General features: G+C 45.4%; 1 protein-coding gene across 1 annotated transcript; it reads right to left on the bottom strand.

Annotated features, from left to right (window-relative positions):
* Positions 1 to 288: 288 nt before the first annotated feature.
* LOC124678314 lies at positions 289 to 2,259 on the bottom strand. Its single transcript, XM_047214219.1, has 6 exons — positions 2,098 to 2,259; positions 1,816 to 1,942; positions 1,334 to 1,426; positions 1,125 to 1,217; positions 877 to 1,062; positions 289 to 782 (listed from the first exon to the last, which is right to left on the bottom strand). The coding sequence occupies exons 2-6, from the start codon at positions 1,935 to 1,937 to the stop codon at positions 539 to 541; spliced, it is 738 nt and encodes a 245-aa protein (XP_047070175.1). The 5' UTR covers positions 1,938 to 1,942; positions 2,098 to 2,259; the 3' UTR covers positions 289 to 538.
* Positions 2,260 to 19,878: the final 17,619 nt, after the last annotated feature.

Genomic DNA, 19,878 nt, shown 5'->3' with positions numbered 1-19,878 from the left:
TTTTTATTTAAAGTATCACGAATCACGTCTCATATAAAGTAAATACGAAAATTGACCAAAATTTCTTTTCAAAATTGTATATATATTACATGAAAATGATACACACTATATATAAGACGGGAATGTAGCACGAATCACGAAGCAGCGAGCGGTGGATGCGGCACCGGTAATATACTTCATCCAACTTCCTAGATCACAATTTCAAGTATTATATTGTTTGTTTGTAAATCATTTTCATTTGCGTCTCCATGAAGGATTGTTCCAACTATTTGTTGAAAACGTTCCCTTCATGGCCGGAGAAACGGCATGTCCGATGTGCACTCAGCCATCTGATTTGTGCGGCCGATCTTCGAGATCATCCACGAAGTTCCGTATAAAAATGTTGCCGATGGTGTTCGAAAACTATTCGGTATGTCGCATTTTTCTAAAATGTCAGCACATCCCATGTATACGACAACATTTTTCGTATATGCAGTTAGTATGCATTGTATTTACTAAGATAGTTTTTTTCGTAGATAATTCCTTGTAGATTTAAAAGTTAACTTGTATTCTCCTGTACCTGTCGCTGGCAAAGGTATTCTTGCATTGTCCTTTGCTTTGTCTTTGTTGTGTAGTTATCACCTAATCTGATGCTGAACCCTAACACCCAGGAGTACATGTAGAACTGGAATGCTTCTTCTGTAGATGAAAACTGCATTCCAACCTCAGGTTCGAACATGATGCTTTTTTTATCTTCACAGTATTTCCTCATTGACTCTTCTATTAGACCACCATTAAATTCCCTACAGGAAACCAAGATGGTAGTTTTAAAAAGTTTGTTGGAGAACCGGGTCATGAATATGCGTCCAAATATTATCTCTATCTGCTCAATCTTACCTTACTTGCGATGTCACATCAGTTGCCCCACAATCTTCCTCCAACTGGTAATTGGAAATTGTTCTTGAGAATGAAGCCTTAGAAATACCGTCGGAGCAGTTACTACCACCAAAGTTAACTGAACTATCAACGAAACAGCTAGTTCCTATGGATTCGTCCGGTAATTTTGAACCAAAATTACCCTCCCTACAGAAATTACATTTGTTAATAATTAATGTACTTTTTTTTTAGTAAGACGTATAATCAACCTTCTATCGAAAGCAGCTCCTGGCTGTGTTAATGTCTCCGTACTAAATTCCAGATTTGTATCCAAAAATCCTTCCTCAATGTTACCTGCAGCTCTGCACAATGATTGTAAAATATGTGCCGCATTAGATATGTATGAACCGTTATCACTATATCTTTCATCTAGGTGAGAAATTGACACATTTTAAAAGTCCGCAGACTGGGCATTTACCGATTTGCACTACTGTCAATGCACTTTTCAGTTTCATTTTCCTCTGCAGATCCAACAACCATCTGCTCGTTTACTTGCGCGTGCCGGTCAACGCTGTTTAATTGCATCATATTACATTTAAATAAAGTGAGCATAATAAAATTTGAAATATATTCATGTCTACAGCAGTGAATAAATGTGCATATCAAATTCAGCGTATTTACTCATACAAGTTCAATACAAGAACCACCATTCTGAAGAAGACTCAATTCTGTGGCCTTTACATCAAAATATTTCGGGCCATGTATAATTTATTTTTTAGTCTTATTTGACATATACTTTGTAATTTCCCTATGTATATATTTTATGTTTATTACATGGAATTCGATTATGAACTAAGATATGTACGGCAACTGCAATTAGCAGCTACATATTATGCGGAAAAAAAGACAACTGTTACACAAGTAGTTTCCAAAATCCACTGGATTGGGCAGAGTACTTACGTGAACTTAGACTGCTCTGCTTCAGTAGCAACCATGGTAAGGAGTTCTGTGAAAGTTACTCCTCTCCCCGCTGATTGCAATGAGATGTAGCACTCCTCGTTCATCCCCTGCCCCAGATCCATAGTTCCTGGAACAAAACGAAACCCAAAAAATCTCAAAGCTGTAGGTTGAATTACATGTAAAATGTAGATGTGGAGTCTGATTGAGTGATTCAACAAAGAATTCCAAGAACTGGAGTATAAAACAGAACGGTTCAAGCAACTGAAATCAAGATCTACATACCTCTATCCCCACGATTCCTGGCGGCGGCAATGGAGGAAAGTTGAGTCGCAGCCCAATATGCAGTACTCAGATCCCCAAACTTGTTTCAGTTCTGAGATCTAGGTCAGGAAGCACACGACCTCCGTACAATCAGTAAAGAAGCTGGGACCCACCGTCACCGTCGTCTACTTCATACGCTGCCAGCGGGGAAGAAATCTGCAAGTCAATACGATTAAATTCAGGTGAAGAAGTCGAAGCCTGCCCGAATCTCGACGAAAAAACGGACGGGCGATGCGTGACCGGTAGTTACCGGTTCCGTTAGGAAAACCGCTCTCGATGAACGACACGCCCTTGGCCGGCAGTGGTGCACTCTCGTGCATACGCCGCTCGGCCTCCACAGCGTCCGACGGCGCAGGCTCATGCATGAATCGACCCTCCATCAACCGTCGGTGGTACGGCCGTGACGGAAAGCTGCGGAGCTGCTTGGCCATGCTTGCCGCCTGCGTGTCCTGCGTTGCCGCGGTGTTGCAGAGCAGCAGAAGACATAGCTTCGGAGATTTGCTGAATAGCCAGAGATCTTTCAGCTCATCAATCGTCTTCTTGATCTTCATGAAATTTGGCGGTCCCGGGCAGTCGCCGTCGTCTTGGCAATATACATACCCCTAGGAACGATCCAACCAGTTGGGAATGGAAAGGATTGAGACATCATTGAGACGGGACAAGCTCCAGCGCCGTCCTTGATCAAACAGACGACTATCTGAAAAATCTGCTCTCGACGGCAGTCTATGGACACGCACCATTGGTGAAGGTATTTTCTTTCGCCGGCCAGGGATAAGTTAATGGACAGAACACATGAGGAGAAAATCTGGTAGGACGTTGATTGCTTGAATAAATATATTAAACTTTACTTGCAGACAGTTTTGTGACAAATCATGCCTCCTCCAAAAAATTTAACCCTTTGGTGTTTTGGAACGCAGACAACACTTTTAATAAAATCAGGAGTGATATTTGAATGTTTTAAAAATACATAATATTATGTGCGTGGATACAAAATTATATGCCAAGTTCCGCAGAAATAAGATATATTTTTCGGCGACTCCAACACATGCTCTCGCACATCTACATGGTTGGTCTGATTCTTTTCAGATTAGTAAAGTGAATTCACTATTTTCTAATTCGATTTCTTCTCTATCAATAAAAATGGTGAATTTTTTCCCTTGTTTTAAAAAACTCTTATCATACTTGCATTTTTACAAGTAGATCCTCTATATCTTTAAATCTGTTATGACAGATAAAATTATAAGTTATTATTGCGCTCTTTTTCATTGTATATCCCTTCCGGGATTTTACACTTTTTGAGGTTTGGGGGTCTATGGTAGCACAAGCCTCACTTCAAAATATATTTTAATTATGCAAATCACAAGTTGACAAAAGACGATGATTTAAAAGAAATCAAAACACATAATCCCTGATGTCATTATGTCGGACTTCCTGTATCCCTATTGTTGGAGGGTTAAATATAAGATATAAAAAATTTCGTGGCAGCACACGCTAATTTGGTTAGGCCGGTCAAAGGGCATTGAGCTGAAATGTAGTGATGATGTTTCTAAAGTTTCCAATTTTGAAACTCTAGATCTATCGCCTTTTTAATCGGCGACCTTTGTTTGACAACACCAAGTGTAAATGGGACATGGGTGTTGCAAACCATCATAACAAGTCTGCAGAATTACATTGTGGAATGAATCATGCAATAAATTTAAATTACATAGGGGTGGTGAGGACAACCATGTACGGTATAAAAGTTTGGTGCAGCGAGAGCTTCTCAAGCTCATCTTATTAGGATTAAACATGTTCGTCATGAATAGGCGAAAATGTGACGACCGAGAAATGCCATCACAGATCATTCATTGGAGCGTTCGAGTTTTCACTTAACCCGGTGCAACGCACGGGCACTTTTGCTAGTCTATACCTAATAATAAAGGAGCTAAGGTTTCTGCTAAAAAGTTTCGTCAACAATAATTTTTTGCCGTTTTGCCCAACTATCAAACCGCATAATAATTCAAAGTGCCATTACATACCGGTTCGTTTCCTGTCCTTTTTCCTGACCGACCGAACTCCTCCCTTGCGTGTTTTTCCCAACCGGCTGGTATGGCGAGACCGGCCAACAGCCCTGCTCACCGGCGAGCTGCGCCGCGAACCGAACCATCCCTGATTGGCACGCCCCATCCCGGCCGTGGGATACCTGGCTCAGCGCGCGGTACACACCGACGACCCAGCACAGTAGGCGCACGGATGAGAGCTCCCGCCGCGCGGCGGCGGAAATCGGGGGGCTCCCGTCTCAGCAGCAGCGACGCCGTGTATGCGCCGGTTGACGGCATGGGTGCGTGGCCGAGCTCCCTGGGCGCGGCGGAGATTGGCGGAATGCCGGCTAGATGGGCACATGGCGTGCGGCCGAGTTTTCTCGCACAGAATCGACGCGCCACAGAGAAAATTCAGGGAGGAGAAAAGAGTCTCAGTCAATTTATCCCTTCTCGCATCCTTTCTGACCTCTGGAACACAGAAGGTCATACATTAATCACAGCTCAAGGAGAGATGGGATATCCCCTTATTGCCATGTATGATGCCATGGGCCTACCAATATCTGGTCACTTATATGAAGAGCACATCCCTCCTTCAACTGAAATTTCAAGTATTGTCAAAGATCTTCACTACGCTTACAGTGAGATATTTATATCAGAGCATCTCCAGCCGCGTCCCCCAAAGCGTCCCCCAAACCGCGCCGGATTGAACGTTTGGGGGACGTGTTTTGTTCGTGCCGCGTTTGGGGGACGTCGCTCCCCAGTCGCGTCCCCCAAATAAAATTTCAGAAATTTTAAACTTAACGAGATTCGATTAGATTCGTCCAAACTTACATAGATTCGAACGAAATTTGACTAAATTTAAACTAAACCTAATCTAGAACCACTTGCGGCGGCCGGAGGCGTCGTAGTACTGCTGGAAGTTGTACATGTCATCGGTGATGACCTCCTGCTTGACGCGCTCCTCGACGGGCTCGTCGACGGGCTCGTCCTTCACCAAGCCGCTTGGTCCTGCCTCGCCATCGTCGGTGAGGTCCACCAGCGGCTTGCCGGAGTCGCGGATGGACATGGCGATCGCCGCGTCCAGGTCGCCCCTCCAGGCGTCCTTGTCGTTCATGGACGCCAAGAACGCCGCCCGCAGCCCTGGGCAGTCCTCGGGGTCGTCGCTGCCGGCGATGAGCCGCTGCTGCCGCTCGTACTCCGCCAGCAGCGCCGCCTGCGACGCTTCCTCCGGCTCCTACTTCACCTCCGGCTTCGGGATGAGGAGGGCGCCGCCGCGCCTCCCTTGCTGCCACCGGCTGCCGCTGCCGCCACGCCTCGTGTTGACGGGCGTCGCCGGCTCCTCCTTCACCTCCCGTTTGGGGACGGTGTAGGGCGCCGACCGGTACGACGAGGACGGCGTCGATCGCGCCGGTCCCGAGGAAGAAGAGTGCGAGGAGGACGAGTACGTCGTCCTCCTCGGCTGCCATTGAGGAGACGGCGGCGGCGACGACGGCATCTCCAACCTTGGAGCGCCGTTGCGGATGCCGCGGATGACGTTGTCGAGGGTGCGCCCCGGAACGCCCCAGAACAGGGCGCGGCCGTCCTTGTTCCAGCTGTTGGGGCCGCCGACGAGGTTGTCGGTGCTGTGCATCTCAACGTCGTACTTCGCCTTGAAGTACGTCGTCCACCAGGCGTCGTTGTTGTCGACCGCCCATGCGGGACGCCCATGCGGGACGCCCATGCCATTCACGGCCATCTTCCAGCCGCCGCTGCTTGGCAGCCGCATGTCCGGCGGGACTGGATACCGGGCGTGGTACAGCGCCCACGCCTCCGGCACGGTGAGGCTGCCGCGGCCGAAGCCGTTCGCTGCCGCGATCTTGCGGGAGGACGAGCTCGACATTTTTTGGAGCGGCGAGGAGAAGATCTGGGAGGGGGGAGGCGGCCCGTGCCGCTGACGGGTCGGCCCCGCCACTCCCCGCCTCGCTTTTCGTTGTGTCCGGCGTGCTCGGTGCGTCCCCTGTGGGACGGGGACGGGCTCGGGACGCCGGACACCGTATGGGAGCGCGCCAGACAAAAATGGGCTTTGGGGGACGCGGCTGGAACGGTTTTTTTATCCGGCGCGTCCCAAATCCCTTCGGGGGACGCTTTGGGGACGCGGCTGGAGATGCTCTCAGACTCCGCAAGTAGTTATGGCACTATCACTATCATCGAATGGTTGGATCACTTCTTAGGTAAGAGTAATGGCAATTTCGTCTGTACGATTTTCTTTATCTCAGGATGCTTCTTTCATCCTTATTTTGTTTTGTTTTTGTTTAAAGTTGAAGACCTCAGAGCTACTGCACAAGCAGAAGCAAACATGCCAGATGATTTTTATGCCAAACCTGAGGATCCGTTGCTGTCGCATCTTGATTTCTGCACAACTAGATTGCGCGGGCGGTTCACTGCTGTATTCAGAAACAGTACTCTGTTTTATAAGGGTGATTATGCACATGATGTATTCCGTGCGGCATTTCTAGCTACGTGGCTGTGTACTTACTGATGGAGGGGTTTACATCCGTCTTGAAGTTTTCAGTGCCGCTGCGAGTCTTGCTCAGGGAGTTCAACTTGCAATTGGAACAGCGAGTCTAGACACTTGTATCATAGTCTAGATGTTATATGTCAGGACATCAGGTCTAGTCCGAAATCAGCCAGCGAGTGCCAACTACCTCTTCCTGATCACTTCATTATGGGCTGGTTTTGCTCTTACTAGATGATTGCACATCAGCAACCACCGCACATCACCTCTTTATTGATCTGAGTGAAGATAAAAGATCCCTCCTTTCATTATCAATTCTGGAAAGATCATCTATACGCTTCCCTAAGTCAAATATGGAGATTCTAATAAATGACTGATATAGGCATTTCCAATGGGCTTACCGAAGATGGTACCCGGGGTTTACTGAAGGCCCATGACTCGAAGAATAAGGAGATTCGGAAGCCCAAGTTATTATTAAGAAAAGCTAGAGTTGTATTAGGAAGTACTATTTGTAATCTTGCGGGACGGTTTGGAAACCCTCCCGGACTCTGTAACTTGTGTATTATGAATCCCTCGACTCCACCTCCTATATAACGGGAGTCGAGGGACAAAGATAGCATCGATTCATTATTTCACGCAACTCTAGTTTTCACATCGTCGAGCATTTTTCGGCTGAAACCTTCGAGATCTACTTGCCCTCTACTTCTGACTAAAACCCTAGTCTACAATCTGTAGGCATTGACAAGTTAATCCCTTGTCAATTGGCGCCGTCTGCGGGAACTAGAGGTGTCAAGGATCTGATCTCGATGGCACGTTCAACATCGTCGACTTCATCAACTGCAAGCAACGCGATGGACAGAGGTAAACAGATCGAAACTGGTCTAGTTGATTTTGTTCCTCACCCGCCCTCCCGTTTGGATGCATATGCGAATCTGGAGGAGCCCATGGAGATGACGTTCGGAAAGTTCCACTTCCGCGTCGAGAAAGAAGGAGCGTATCGTCTCGAAATTCCGATCTCGTCGGGATTATCAGCGGTCGATCCCGATTTTTCAAGTTCTACATCGTCAATCGAGTCAGGCGACGAGGAGATTTCGTCGCCACGCTTCATCAGCACCATGGCAAGCAAAAAAACTCGCCAAGATCTTCAGCGACATGTATTTCGAGTCATCTGCGGACTCCGATATAAGCGATGACTCGAGCAACATCGGCAGCTTCAACTTCATCGACAGATCCACTATTGTTGGAGAGGCCTTCACCAATCTCTATGATGGTGTCACCAAACCCAACATGGTTCAGTATCCAAAATATCATCAGATCTATGCAATCGGAGATCCGAGTCGCCCACAAGAGGAGACATCAGAGAACTTCGACAAGGCGGAAAATCCATATGTTGATCCTGCAGATCTCACGAGAGGTCTAGGAACAAAATATATCGGACCAGGAACACGAGAGATGGTGCGATTTCCGCAGGCAGTATTGTAACGGCCCCGGGTAGCACCCTATTAGTTTTTTTTGTCTGTTCTTTTCTATTTGTGCATCATCATATGCATCATGCATATCTTTGTTCCCAAAATTATTTTATTAAAACATTATTTTATCGTCAAAATTACTCCCTCTTTACTCCCCTAACTAAAACTATATTTTTCTGATATTTTTGTGGTCCTAAAACTATTTTTAAAATGGCTTTAAAACAACCAGAAAATAAAAGCAGAAAACTGTTTTAAAGAATAAAAAAAAAGGGGGGAGACAAGCTCCCAACCGGCCAGGCAAGCCCAGCCCAGCCGGCAGCCCTCTAGCCCCACCCCAATCTGGCCCAAGGCCCACACCGAACCAAACCCTAATCCCACCGACAGCCACCCTGGCATTTTGCATTCCACCTCCCCGCCGCCGCCCCTGTCCTTTTTCACAAAGCCCCTCCTTCTTTTTGTTTTCCTGCGCTGGTCCTCCCACCTCACCCTCTCGTTCTCTCCCCAACCCGAGCGAGCCCGAGCCCTGCTCGCTCTCGATCCCCGCTCGACCCGATGCCTCCGCCTCCCTCTGCTCGCCACCACGACGGCCGCCGCTTGCTCTGCTCCGCCCCGGCCTCCTCTACGCCTTGTCCCTGCTCGTCTCCCCTCCTCACCAGCACGCGGCGCTCCTCTTCTGCGCCTGGCCGCGCGTCGCTCGCTGGCCCCGCACCTCCTGCAAGCACGTCGCCGGCAGGAGCCCGCACTCAAGCACCGCCGTCGGGAGCGCCTCCACCCTGCTCGTCCCCTTCGCCGCCGCTGCTCCCCAAGCTCCGCCGCTACGAGCACGCATCTGCACCGTCCCCGGCCTCGCTCCTATTCCTGCAGCGCCGCCGTCGGCCGCCCTGCGCTGTCGCGCCGCGTCTCAGACGCCCGGCCTCGTCCTCGTCGCCTGCCGCGAGCTGCGCGCGTCGCCAGAGCCGCGTCGCCCCGTTCTGCCCGTCGTTGTGCGCCTCCATGCTTTCGGCAAGACCGTCCGGCAGCCGCCAAGTCCGTCGCCGCGTCACGGAGCCGCGCTGGTCCCGTTTCAAATCCTATGTTCGCCTTCTCCTTCGTGTTTGCTCCTTACCATGTACAGAACCTGTTTGTCCTATTGCCTGAAAATGGAATCACTTCTCGCAGGAAATAAATCATCCAATTACTTCTACACTTTGTTCCGCTGCTGATCCCTGCCTCGCACACCTAGGTGGTTGCCCGGATGTTGTGCCTATGTCGCTGCTTGTGCGTTGTTTGCTAAACGTGCTCACAGCCGTATTTGCTTGTTGCTGCTGTATGTGAGATGTCGCTCAAAAGGACACCGAGGCCTAACCAAGTTCGCCATCGACAATCCATGTTCTCCTTCACGGATTCAAAGGCCGGGCCTCGGCTTCTTCATCTTCTTCCTCTCCGAACTCCGAATCCGGCGACCCCTTGTTCCGATACCGTGAGACCCCGATCCTAAACCCAATTTTATCCTATTTTATAAATGTGCTATATATCTTGTTGCATCTCTTATCATGTGCATCCATCTTGTTGCATCAATCATACGTGTTGCATCGCATCGGATATCTTGTGGTGGTTTGGGTAATAGCGAATCACCTAATTTAAATATGGAATTGTGCGGAACTACTATCTCTTGTCCCGGTTCCATTTAAATTTGCGTAGCTAACCCATGCCTTGTCTTGCCATGCTAACCAACATTTAATATGCGGGGTAGATAATCAACTTAAAACTAATAATTGTTTGTTCGGACTCTGATTCCGATTAATATGGATAAGTTGCATCGCATCATATTTGCCATGTCATGCATGCCATGCATAGCATCTTCATCATGCCGGTTCTTATTCCGTAGTAGTAAGACTTGCACCCATTGTTTGTCCAGCATTTGCTTCTTCCCGGATAGGATCGCGAAGTGGTGTGGTGAGATACGACAAGTTCTCCGGATGTCCCTCGGCAAGCTTTAACAGGCAAGCATTTCCCCTATACTCCTGTCCCTGCAGGAGTCGCTCACCTATTTTATTTTGCCTTCTCCCTCATGCTATCCTTAAGTTGCGTTCTTGTCACGTGTCCTTTCCACTTGTTACCTCAAGCAGCCCATATTGCCACCACCACCTCCTACGGCTATTGTTTGGTTATCGAGTCTGCCCTTGCGAGTCGTAGTGCATGCTAGTGTTGTTTTATCTCGTTACCGTTATTGTTATCTTGTTGGGTTATATGTTGGGAAGAATCATGGTTACTTTAGTTGTTGATAATTGTTTAGCGGAGACATCGGTGGGTCAGCTGATCGTTTTGTGACGGCTCACTTGTGTTTCCTAAATATCTTAGGACCCCGAGTTCTTGTTATCTGTTCCGAGACTGAGCGCTCTAACCACACGTGGGTATGCTTACCGGGTCTCCCCTCGACCACTGCCGGAATCTACATCTTTGTCCAGTGGCCACAATTAGTTTGAATGCTTTTGTTTTTCTCGGGCGTGCAAGCTTGTTTCTTTGTGGTCAGATGATATGATGTTACTTTTGGGGAAGCCATGTGCCTTGTAACCCCGTTGTCTCTTGCACGCTCGTAGGCGCGGTACGTATTGCTGAAGATGGATTCACCCTGCGGGCACTGTTTCCATCCGAAAGCCGTAGACGCAAACAGCTAAGTCCGCTTTGGAGCACGGCCGGACTCTGACACGGGTTTAACTTAGTTAGGTGGCTTCCTGGACATTGTTGTAGTGAAGGAGAGTGCGTGTCGTGATATCCACCTGTCGTAAGTGGGTTGATCGTGCGTGTGGGCACATTTGGGCACCCCTGCAGGGTTACAATCTTATCGATAAGCCGTGTCCGCGGTTATGGACGACTTGGAGTTGTATGACTCGATCATAGACAACTTACACCTGTTGTTTCAATCATAATAACTTGTGTAGTAAGTTAGCACAACTCTAATAATAAATGGTTAAAACTTGTCAACAGTGTGAGTGCCTTTGCCAGTACCTCTTTGCGAAGGGGGAACACATCGGCTGTGTTATGTTTGGAGAGTATAGAACTGTTAGTTTATGCACTCTCTCATCTTCTCTGATTAGACGAATGTTGTAGAGTGTCTCTATAGGGTTTTAGTGCTTGTGCGCTGCCGCTTAACCCCACCATATTGCCTATGACGTTCCTCTTGCGTCCTCTAAGTCCCATGCGTGCCTCAAGTACAAAGGACGACTGGTTGACGAATGCTTATACGTCTTGAAGTCTTGTTAAGTACGAACCCGTACTTATTGCTGCTTCTACGGGATATAACCGGGCAGGTATGAAGATCGGTACGATGAAGACGACGTTAGCAAGGTTACCCTTCCGGCTTGGCCTGGGCAGGGTTATGGACGCCGCTGATTAACTTCAGGACTCTTAGTCCAATTTGTATCTTGTCCGTACTCGGTGAAGGGGTTCGTAGCATAGAAAACAAAAAATTTCCTACCGCAAGACGAATAAAACCAATAGATCTAATCTATGGAACACCCAAGATCTAATCTACAAGATCGAAGCAACGAGATGGAGATGAGACTAACCCTCGAAGATTCCAAAGCCTACGAGATTAATCTCGTTGTTGGTGTAGACGATCGTTCCGTGCTTGCAATCCGGCGGCACTTCCGTACTCGGTCGTGCGTACGGTGTCGATGAAGCCCGTCCTCTCCCCGTTCCAGCGGGCAGCGGAGGTGTGGTAGATCCCCTCGGAATCCCAGCAGCACGACGGCGTGGTGGTGATGGTGGAGGAGAAAAGCTGCAGGGCTTCGCCAAGCCGGAGCAGACTTGCGGTGGAGGAGAGAGGGGGCGGCGGACTTTGGTGTGTTAGGGACAAGTGGCCGGCTGCCCCTCTCCTCTATTTATAGAGGGAGGGGCGGCCAAGGCAGCCCCTTGGGCCCCACAAGCGCACGAGAAGGAAAGGGGGATCAGAAATCATCCCCTTCCAAGTTTGCTTCCCCTTCCAAAATTGCTCCCTCGATTTTAGGGATTTGATCTTATCCTCCGGGATTTGATCTTATCCCTAGGGGGCTGGCCGGCTGGGCCTTGAGGGCTAGGTGCCCCTGGCCCATTAGGCCAGGCTGCACTCCCTTGGCCCATGTGGTCCCTCCCGGGGTGGTGGGCCCACCGGTGGCCCTCTAGAACCTTCTAGAAGCTTCGGTCAAACACCGAAACTTTTTCCGAACCCCGGAAAATAACTTCCCATATATGAATCTTATTCTCCGGACCATTCCGGACCTCCTCGTGATGTCCTGGATCCCATCCGAGACTCCGAACAAACTTCGGTCTCCATCTCATATTCCGAATCTACTTATGCGACATCGAACCTTAAGCGCGTCACCCTACGGTTCGCGAACTATGCAGACATGGTCGAGACTCCTCTCCGAGGAATAACCAATAGCGGGATCTGGAGATCCATAATGGCTCCCACATATTCAACGATGACTTAGTGATCGATTGAACCATTTACATACGATGCCGATTCCCTTTGTCTCGCGATATTTTACTTGTCCGAGGTTCGATCATCGGTATCTCCATACCTTGTTCAACCTCGTTACCGACAAGTACTCTTTACTCGTACCGTGGTATGTCATCTCTTATGATCCAATCATATGCTTGCAAGCTAATCGGACGACATTCCACCGAGAGGGCCCGGAGTATATCTATCCGTCATCGGGATGGACAAATCCCACTATTGATCCATATGCCTCAACTCACACTTTCCAAATACTTAATCCCATCTTTATAACCACCCATTTACGCAATGGCGTTTGATGTAATCAAAGTACCCTTCCGGTGTAAGTGATTTACATGATCTCATGGTCGAAGGACTTAGGCAACTATGTATCGAAAGCTTATAGCAAATGAAACTTAATGACTTGATCTTATGCTACGCTCATTTGGGTGTGTGTCCATTATATCATTCACCTAATGACATAACCTTGTTATTAATAACATCCAATGTTCATGATCACGAAACCATGATCATCCATTAATCAACAAGCTAGTTATACAAGAGGCTTACTAGGGACTCCTTGTTGTTTACATAACACACATGTACCAATGTTTCGGTTGATACAATTATAGCATGGGATGTAAACATTTATCATGAACACTAAGATATAACAATAACTAATTTATTATTGCCTCTTGGGCATATCTCCAACAATCTCCCACTTGCACTAGAGTCAATAATCTAGTTTACATTTATAAAGATATAACACCTTGGCCTTCTGGTGCTTATCATGTTTTGCTCACGGGAGAGGTTTTAGTCAATGGATCTGACTGTTCAGAAACGTATGTATTGTGCAATTCATTTGCGTCTCAACGCATCACTCATTTTCCAAATGAGTCGGCATATATGCTTAGTCCTCTCGGTGGAACCTTAATTCCGCGGTCTGAAAATAAGTCACTAATATTGTCATACACAATATAGCTTCAAAGTTCGGACACTATCGGAACTGCACCAAGTTCTCAAAGAACTCCTCGACTTAACATCCTCAGTCATTGTCAAAACAATGACATACTCTGCCTTCGTTTGTAGAATCCGTCACAATATTTAGAACTGATCTAAATCTAGCATAGACTTCTTCTAGCTCATTGTGCTACCTTTTAAACAACACTTAGCCTATTTGAGATTGAAATTTTACTTTTATATGTGACCAAACTAATATCGGTGCAACACTTTACAGCGATTTGTTTGTCATTACCCATATAAAAATATATATATCCTTGGTTCTTCTAAAGCACTCAAGGATATTCTTACTGTTGTCCAATGATCATTACATGAATCATTACGGTATATGCTCGTAACACTTTAGAGCACGGGACACCTGTCTTTGTACATATTATTCATGATCGAAAATCACTCATGTGTTTTTACTCATTGAGTGTCAAATACACTCAAGTCTTGTTAAACCTTCACATGGAAAAGAACACCTTCTTAACATTTTTATATTGAACTACTTCAATATTCATTCTATGTACTTCGACTTAAATTTATTATGTGTTTCAATCTATCTTCATAGATCTTGACACTAAATATGTTTCAGTCCATATCCTTTCATTGAAATTAATTCTCAATGAAACCTTTTTTTTAATCATTTATATAATTACATTATTTATAATCAACGATATGTCATCTACATAAAGTATTATAAATATGTCTCAGCGCTCCCACTTAATTTCTTGCAAATGCAAGCATCTTCATCGTTTCTAATGAAATCAAAAACTCTTTGACTATTTCATTCGGTGAAGATTCCAACTCCGTGATACTCACTTCATCCAATTGAAGTTTGTATACCTATCTAGTATTCCACGGACTAGCAAAAACTCTTGGTTGTATCTAGTATACATCCTTCATACACACTTCTGGCAAGGAATGTATTTCTGCCATCCTACTATCATATCTCATAAAAGAAATATGTAGCGATTACTAGAATAATCCACATAGACTTTAAGCATTGCCACGGAAGATCTAATCTTATCGTAGTCAACTCTTTGAACTTTGTCGTAAACAACTTTTCGATAAGTCAAGCTTCTTTAAGGATATTCCATCCAAGTCCATCTATTTTATAGATCCATTTACCTTCAAAAAGTATTCATCTATCTTGGATTTCACGGCGCATAGCCATTTTAACGGAGTCAGGGCCCATCATAACTTCTTTGTATGTAGTTGGTTTATCATTGTTCAAAAACAATCCTTTGTCCACAAATCATTTATTTGATCACAAAGTAAACCATACCTACAAGGTTCAATGTGTACTTCGATCTCCATGGCTAAAACACTTTGTAGTCATGGGAGCCATGATCGTCGCGGCCGCTTCCGGAACCAATTCCGATGATGCGCTACTCTGATCATTACGCTCAGGTTCATAAACCTTATCAAGTTCTATTGTCCTCCCACTCAAATACTTCACTAGAAAACAATTTCTTGGAAATAAGCAAGTAACATTAACAAACACTTTTGTCTTTTACTTCATAGTGTGAAGAATTCCCAATCCATTCTCTTGGGATAACCAACAAAGACATTCATCCGGTTTTGGTTGTAAACTCATTTACTTATACCAAAATTTTAAGAAAGGACTATTAGGGTTTATACCCATGCCATAACTTGTATGGTGTCATCTCAACGGATCATGATGATGCTCTATTCAGTGTAAAAGCGGTAGTCTCTAAAGCATAATCCATAAAAATATAATGGCATCAATATTTTATCTCATCTTTGATCCAACAAGGTTTGGATATGTCTCTCGGATACTTCATCATCACTATGATACTCCAAGAAACGTGAGTTGTAGAACAACTTCATAACTCTATTATATGTTCGCTAAAACTCGTAATTCAAATATTTCCACTATGATCCAATCATAGATATTTGACTTTTCTATTACGATGATTTCCACTTCATGCTGAAATTTATTTGAATCCATTCAAATGTTTCAAACCTCTTCCTTATCGAATATATCCACATATATATACTCAATTCATTGTTGGAAGTTTTCATGAAGTAGAAGAATCTCCCGCACACAACTATGCCCAAGTGAACCACATATATCATCATGTATGTTTCCACTAAGTTAGTTGCCCGTTCAACTCTTGGCCTATGAACGGTATTTAAGTCATTTCCTTTTAGAAGAGATTTGCAAGCGCCAAATGATTCAAAAATCATATGACTCCAAAATTCCATTCAAATGGAGTTCCTTCATGCGTTCCTTTCTAACATGACCTAAATGGCGGTTCCACTAATGAGTGGAATTCAAATCATTTGCCTTATGGCATTTTAGCGTCAGTGTTATGTATGTGTGTTTCACCATTAAGATTTATAATAACTTATCCAACGTACATGGAGCAATGTCATAATTTGAACAACTCATTGTTTTCATTTGACCAGAGCAAAATAACAATTTATTAAGTTCTTTATTATAAACTCTAAGGGCTAGGTAGAATGCCAACGACAAACACAATAACACTTTATTATGTTCCAGACGTGCATTATTACCATATTCCTTATCGGTCACTTAGGCCATCGTATTCTTGTATTGCGTTGCATTGTATGACATCTCATACCAACCAATCTGGTACAAATACCCAAGAATTTTATTATGTGACCAAACAAGGAATACATCCATAACATGTATATCATCTATATACACCTGAGATAGACTTTCTAGTCTTTTCTTTCTTTCTGCCAAAAATATCTTTGTGGTTTCTCTTTTAGCTTTCCCCATTCTCAGAAAACACTTCACCTTCAATAACTTTTAGGTCCATTGGTCAAATACCAATAACCTCGAGGTTCTGACTTTGAAGTTGATCATCACATGACAAGTGTTCCAGATTTCACTATTAGTAACCCTTTTATGTGATGAACAATTTCACTCATAATTTTATCGATCAAATCATGACGACTTTCCGAGACCATGTCTGTACATGCTAGGCTCGTAAAGTTTAACCTCAGTATTCGCATGTGCAAATCTGGCTTGCACCCGTTGTATGCACACGTAGAATCTATCACACCCGATCATCACGTGATGCTTCGAAACGACGAGTCTTAGCAACGGTGCATACTGAGGACGATCACTTCATGGATATGCGAATATCGTTAGTGCCCAACTTAGTTGGAGGATTGGGACGCCTGGCGTCTTCAACCTTCGTACATTCCCATAAAACTTATGAGTTTATGTAGTCTCACTAGATTATATTCTATCATCTTGCAATAAGGTCTTAGATATCACATATATGTCATACCTCGCTTATTTCTGAAAACAAAATTTTCAGCTCCTTACTTTTCAAACGGATTTGAACTTCAAGTTTCACGGAGACAAGATGATTTTGTACTAATTGAAACCATTGATCTTTGAATCATCAATGTGAGGTTTACTAAAAGTTTGCGTTAGGACTTAATCATATCTTGATTCTTTAACAATACGGTACCAGTCCGTAAAGTTACTTGTCAGACTTAACAGTATTTCTATCTCAATTACAAGACTAGCGCATGGTAGAAAACGGATGCCAATTCTACAAACTTTAATTCAAAATACTATTCGGACTATGTTCATGATAATTAGTTCATGTTTTAATCTAATTACTAATGAACTCCCACTTAATACAACATCCCTCATGGTTGTTAAGTGGCACACGATCCATATCCACTACACCAAAACCGATCATCACGTGAGATGATGTAGCTTCAATGGTGAACATCAACATGTTGATCATATCATCCATATGACTCGTGTTCAACCTTTCGGTTTCCTGTGTCCCGAGGCCATGTCTGTACATGCTAGGCTCGCCAAGCAAACCCAAGTATTCCGCGTGTGCAAACATGGCTTACACCCGTTGTATGTGAACGTAGAATCTATCACATCCGATCATCACGAGATGCTTCAAAACGACGAACTGTAGCAACGGTGCATACGAGGGGAGAACACTTTATTATCTTGATATTAATGTGAGGGATCATCTTATAATGCTACCGTCGCGATCTAAGCAAGATAAGATGCATAAAGGATTAACATCACATGCAATTCATAATATGTGATATGATATGGCCTTTCTTCTTGTGCTTTTGATCTCCATCTCCAAAGCACACGAGCATGATCTCCATCATCACCGGCATTGCACCAAGGTCCATGGCACCGCTTCATGGTTGTCCATCACTTATAGCTACTATAACAACTACTTGAAATAAAGCTATTACATGAAGAATAGACACGCAGGTCTTAACAAATTTAAAGACAACCATTAGGCTCCTGCCGGTTGCCATAATACAATAATGAACATCTCATACATCAAATATAATCATCATCACATCATGGCCATATCACATCACCAAACCACTGCAAAAACAAGTTAGACGCCTCTAATTTGGTTTGCATATTTTACGTGGTTTAGGGTTTTCGAGTAAGATCCAATCTACCTACGAACATGAACCACAACGGTGATACTAGTGTTGACAATAGAAAGTGCAAATTGGAATCTTCACTATGGTGGGAGAGACGAGACACCCGCAAAGCCACTTATGCAATACAAGTTGCATGTCAAGCGTGGAGCAAGTCTCATGAGACGCGGTCATGTAAAGTTAGCCCGGGCCGCTTCATCCCACCATCCCGCAAGATGCAAAGTACACAAACTAAAGCAACAAAAGCATCAACGCCCACAAAACCATTGTGTTCTACTCGTGCAACAGATCTATGCATAGACATGGCTCTGATACCACTGAAGGGGTTCGTAGCATAGAAAACAAAAAATTTCCTACCGCAAGACGAATAAAACCAATAGATCTAATCTATGGAACACCCAAGATCTAATCTACAAGATCGAAGCAACGAGATGGAGATGAGACTAACCCTCGAAGATTCCAAAGCCTACGAGATTAATCTCGTTGTTGGTGTAGACGATCGTTCCGTGCTGCAATCCGGCGGCACTTCCGTACTCGGTCGTGCGTACGGTGTCGATGAAGCCCGTCCTCTCCCCGTTCCAGCGGGCAGCGGAGGTGTGGTAGATCCCCTCGGAATCCCAGCAGCACGACGGCGTGGTGGTGATGGTGGAGGAGAAAAGCTGCAGGGCTTCGCCAAGCCGGAGCAGACTTGCGGTGGAGGAGAGAGGGGAGCGGCAGACTTTGGTGTGTTAGGACAAGTGGCCGGCTGCCCCTCTCCTCTATTTATAGAGGGAGGGGCGGCCAAGGCAGCCCCTTGGGCCCCACCAGCGCACAGAAGGAAAGGGGGATCAGAAATCATCCCCTTCCAAGTTTGCTTCCCCTTCCAAAATTGCTCCCTCGATTTTAGGGATTTGATCTTATCCTCCGGGATTTGATCTTATCCCTAGGGGGGCTGGCCGGCTGGGCCTTGAGGGCTAGGTGCCCCTGGCCCATTAGGCCAGGCTGCACTCCCTTGGCCCATGTGGTCCCTCCCGGGGTGGTGGGCCCACCGGTGGCCCTCTAGAACCTTCTAGAAGCTTCGGTCAAACACCGAAACTTTTTCCGAACCCCGGAAAATAACTTCCCATATATGAATCTTATTCTCCGGACCATTCCGGACCTCCTCGTGATGTCCTGGATCCCATCCGAGACTCCGAACAAACTTCGGTCTCCATCTCATATTCCGAATCTACTTATGCGACATCGAACCTTAAGCGCGTCACCCTACGGTTCGCGAACTATGCAGACATGGTCGAGACTCCTCTCCGAGCAATAACCAATAGCGGGATCCGGAGATCCATAATGGCTCCCACATATTCAACGATGACTTAGTGATCGATTGAACCATTTACATACGATGCCGATTCCCTTTGTCTCGCGATATTTTACTTGTCCGAGGTTCGATCATCGGTATCTCCATACCTTGTTCAACCTCGTTACCGACAAGTACTCTTTACTCGTACCGTGGTATGTCATCTCTTATGATCCAATCATATGCTTGCAAGCTAATCGGACGACATTCCACCGAGAGGGCCCAGAGTATATCTATCCGTCATCAGGATGGACAAATCCCACTATTGATCCATATGCCTCAACTCACACTTTCCAAATACTTAATCCCATCTTCATAACCACCCATTTACGCAATGGCGTTTGATGTAATCAAAGTACCCTTCCGGTGTAAGTGATTTACATGATCTCATGGTCGAAGGACTTAGGCAACTATGTATCGAAAGCTTATAGCAAATGAAACTTAATGACTTGATCTTATGCTACGCTCATTTGGGTGTGTGTCCATTATATCATTCACCTAATGACATAACCTTGTTATTAATAACA

The sequence above is a fragment of the Lolium rigidum genome, chromosome 7 (assembly GCF_022539505.1).
Source record: "Lolium rigidum isolate FL_2022 chromosome 7, APGP_CSIRO_Lrig_0.1, whole genome shotgun sequence".
In the NCBI taxonomy this organism is placed as follows: Eukaryota; Viridiplantae; Streptophyta; class Magnoliopsida; order Poales; family Poaceae; genus Lolium; species Lolium rigidum.
The sequence above is the reverse complement of the archived record's forward strand: the minus strand, read 5'-3'. Positions and strand labels throughout refer to the sequence as shown.

Excerpts from the sequence above, each read along its gene's own strand:
- LOC124678314 (XM_047214219.1), bottom strand. The coding sequence starts at position 1,937 with ATGGATCTGGGGCAGGGGATGAACGAGGAGTGCTACATCTCATTGCAA. Across the intron at positions 1,427-1,815 it reads GCAGAGCAGTCTAAGTTCAC|CGTTGACCGGCACGCGCAAG; the intron begins GTAAGTACTCTG and ends GCAATTAAACAG. Across the intron at positions 1,063-1,124 it reads GGAGCTGCTTTCGATAGAAG|GGAGGGTAATTTTGGTTCAA; the intron begins GTTGATTATACG and ends TAATTTCTGTAG.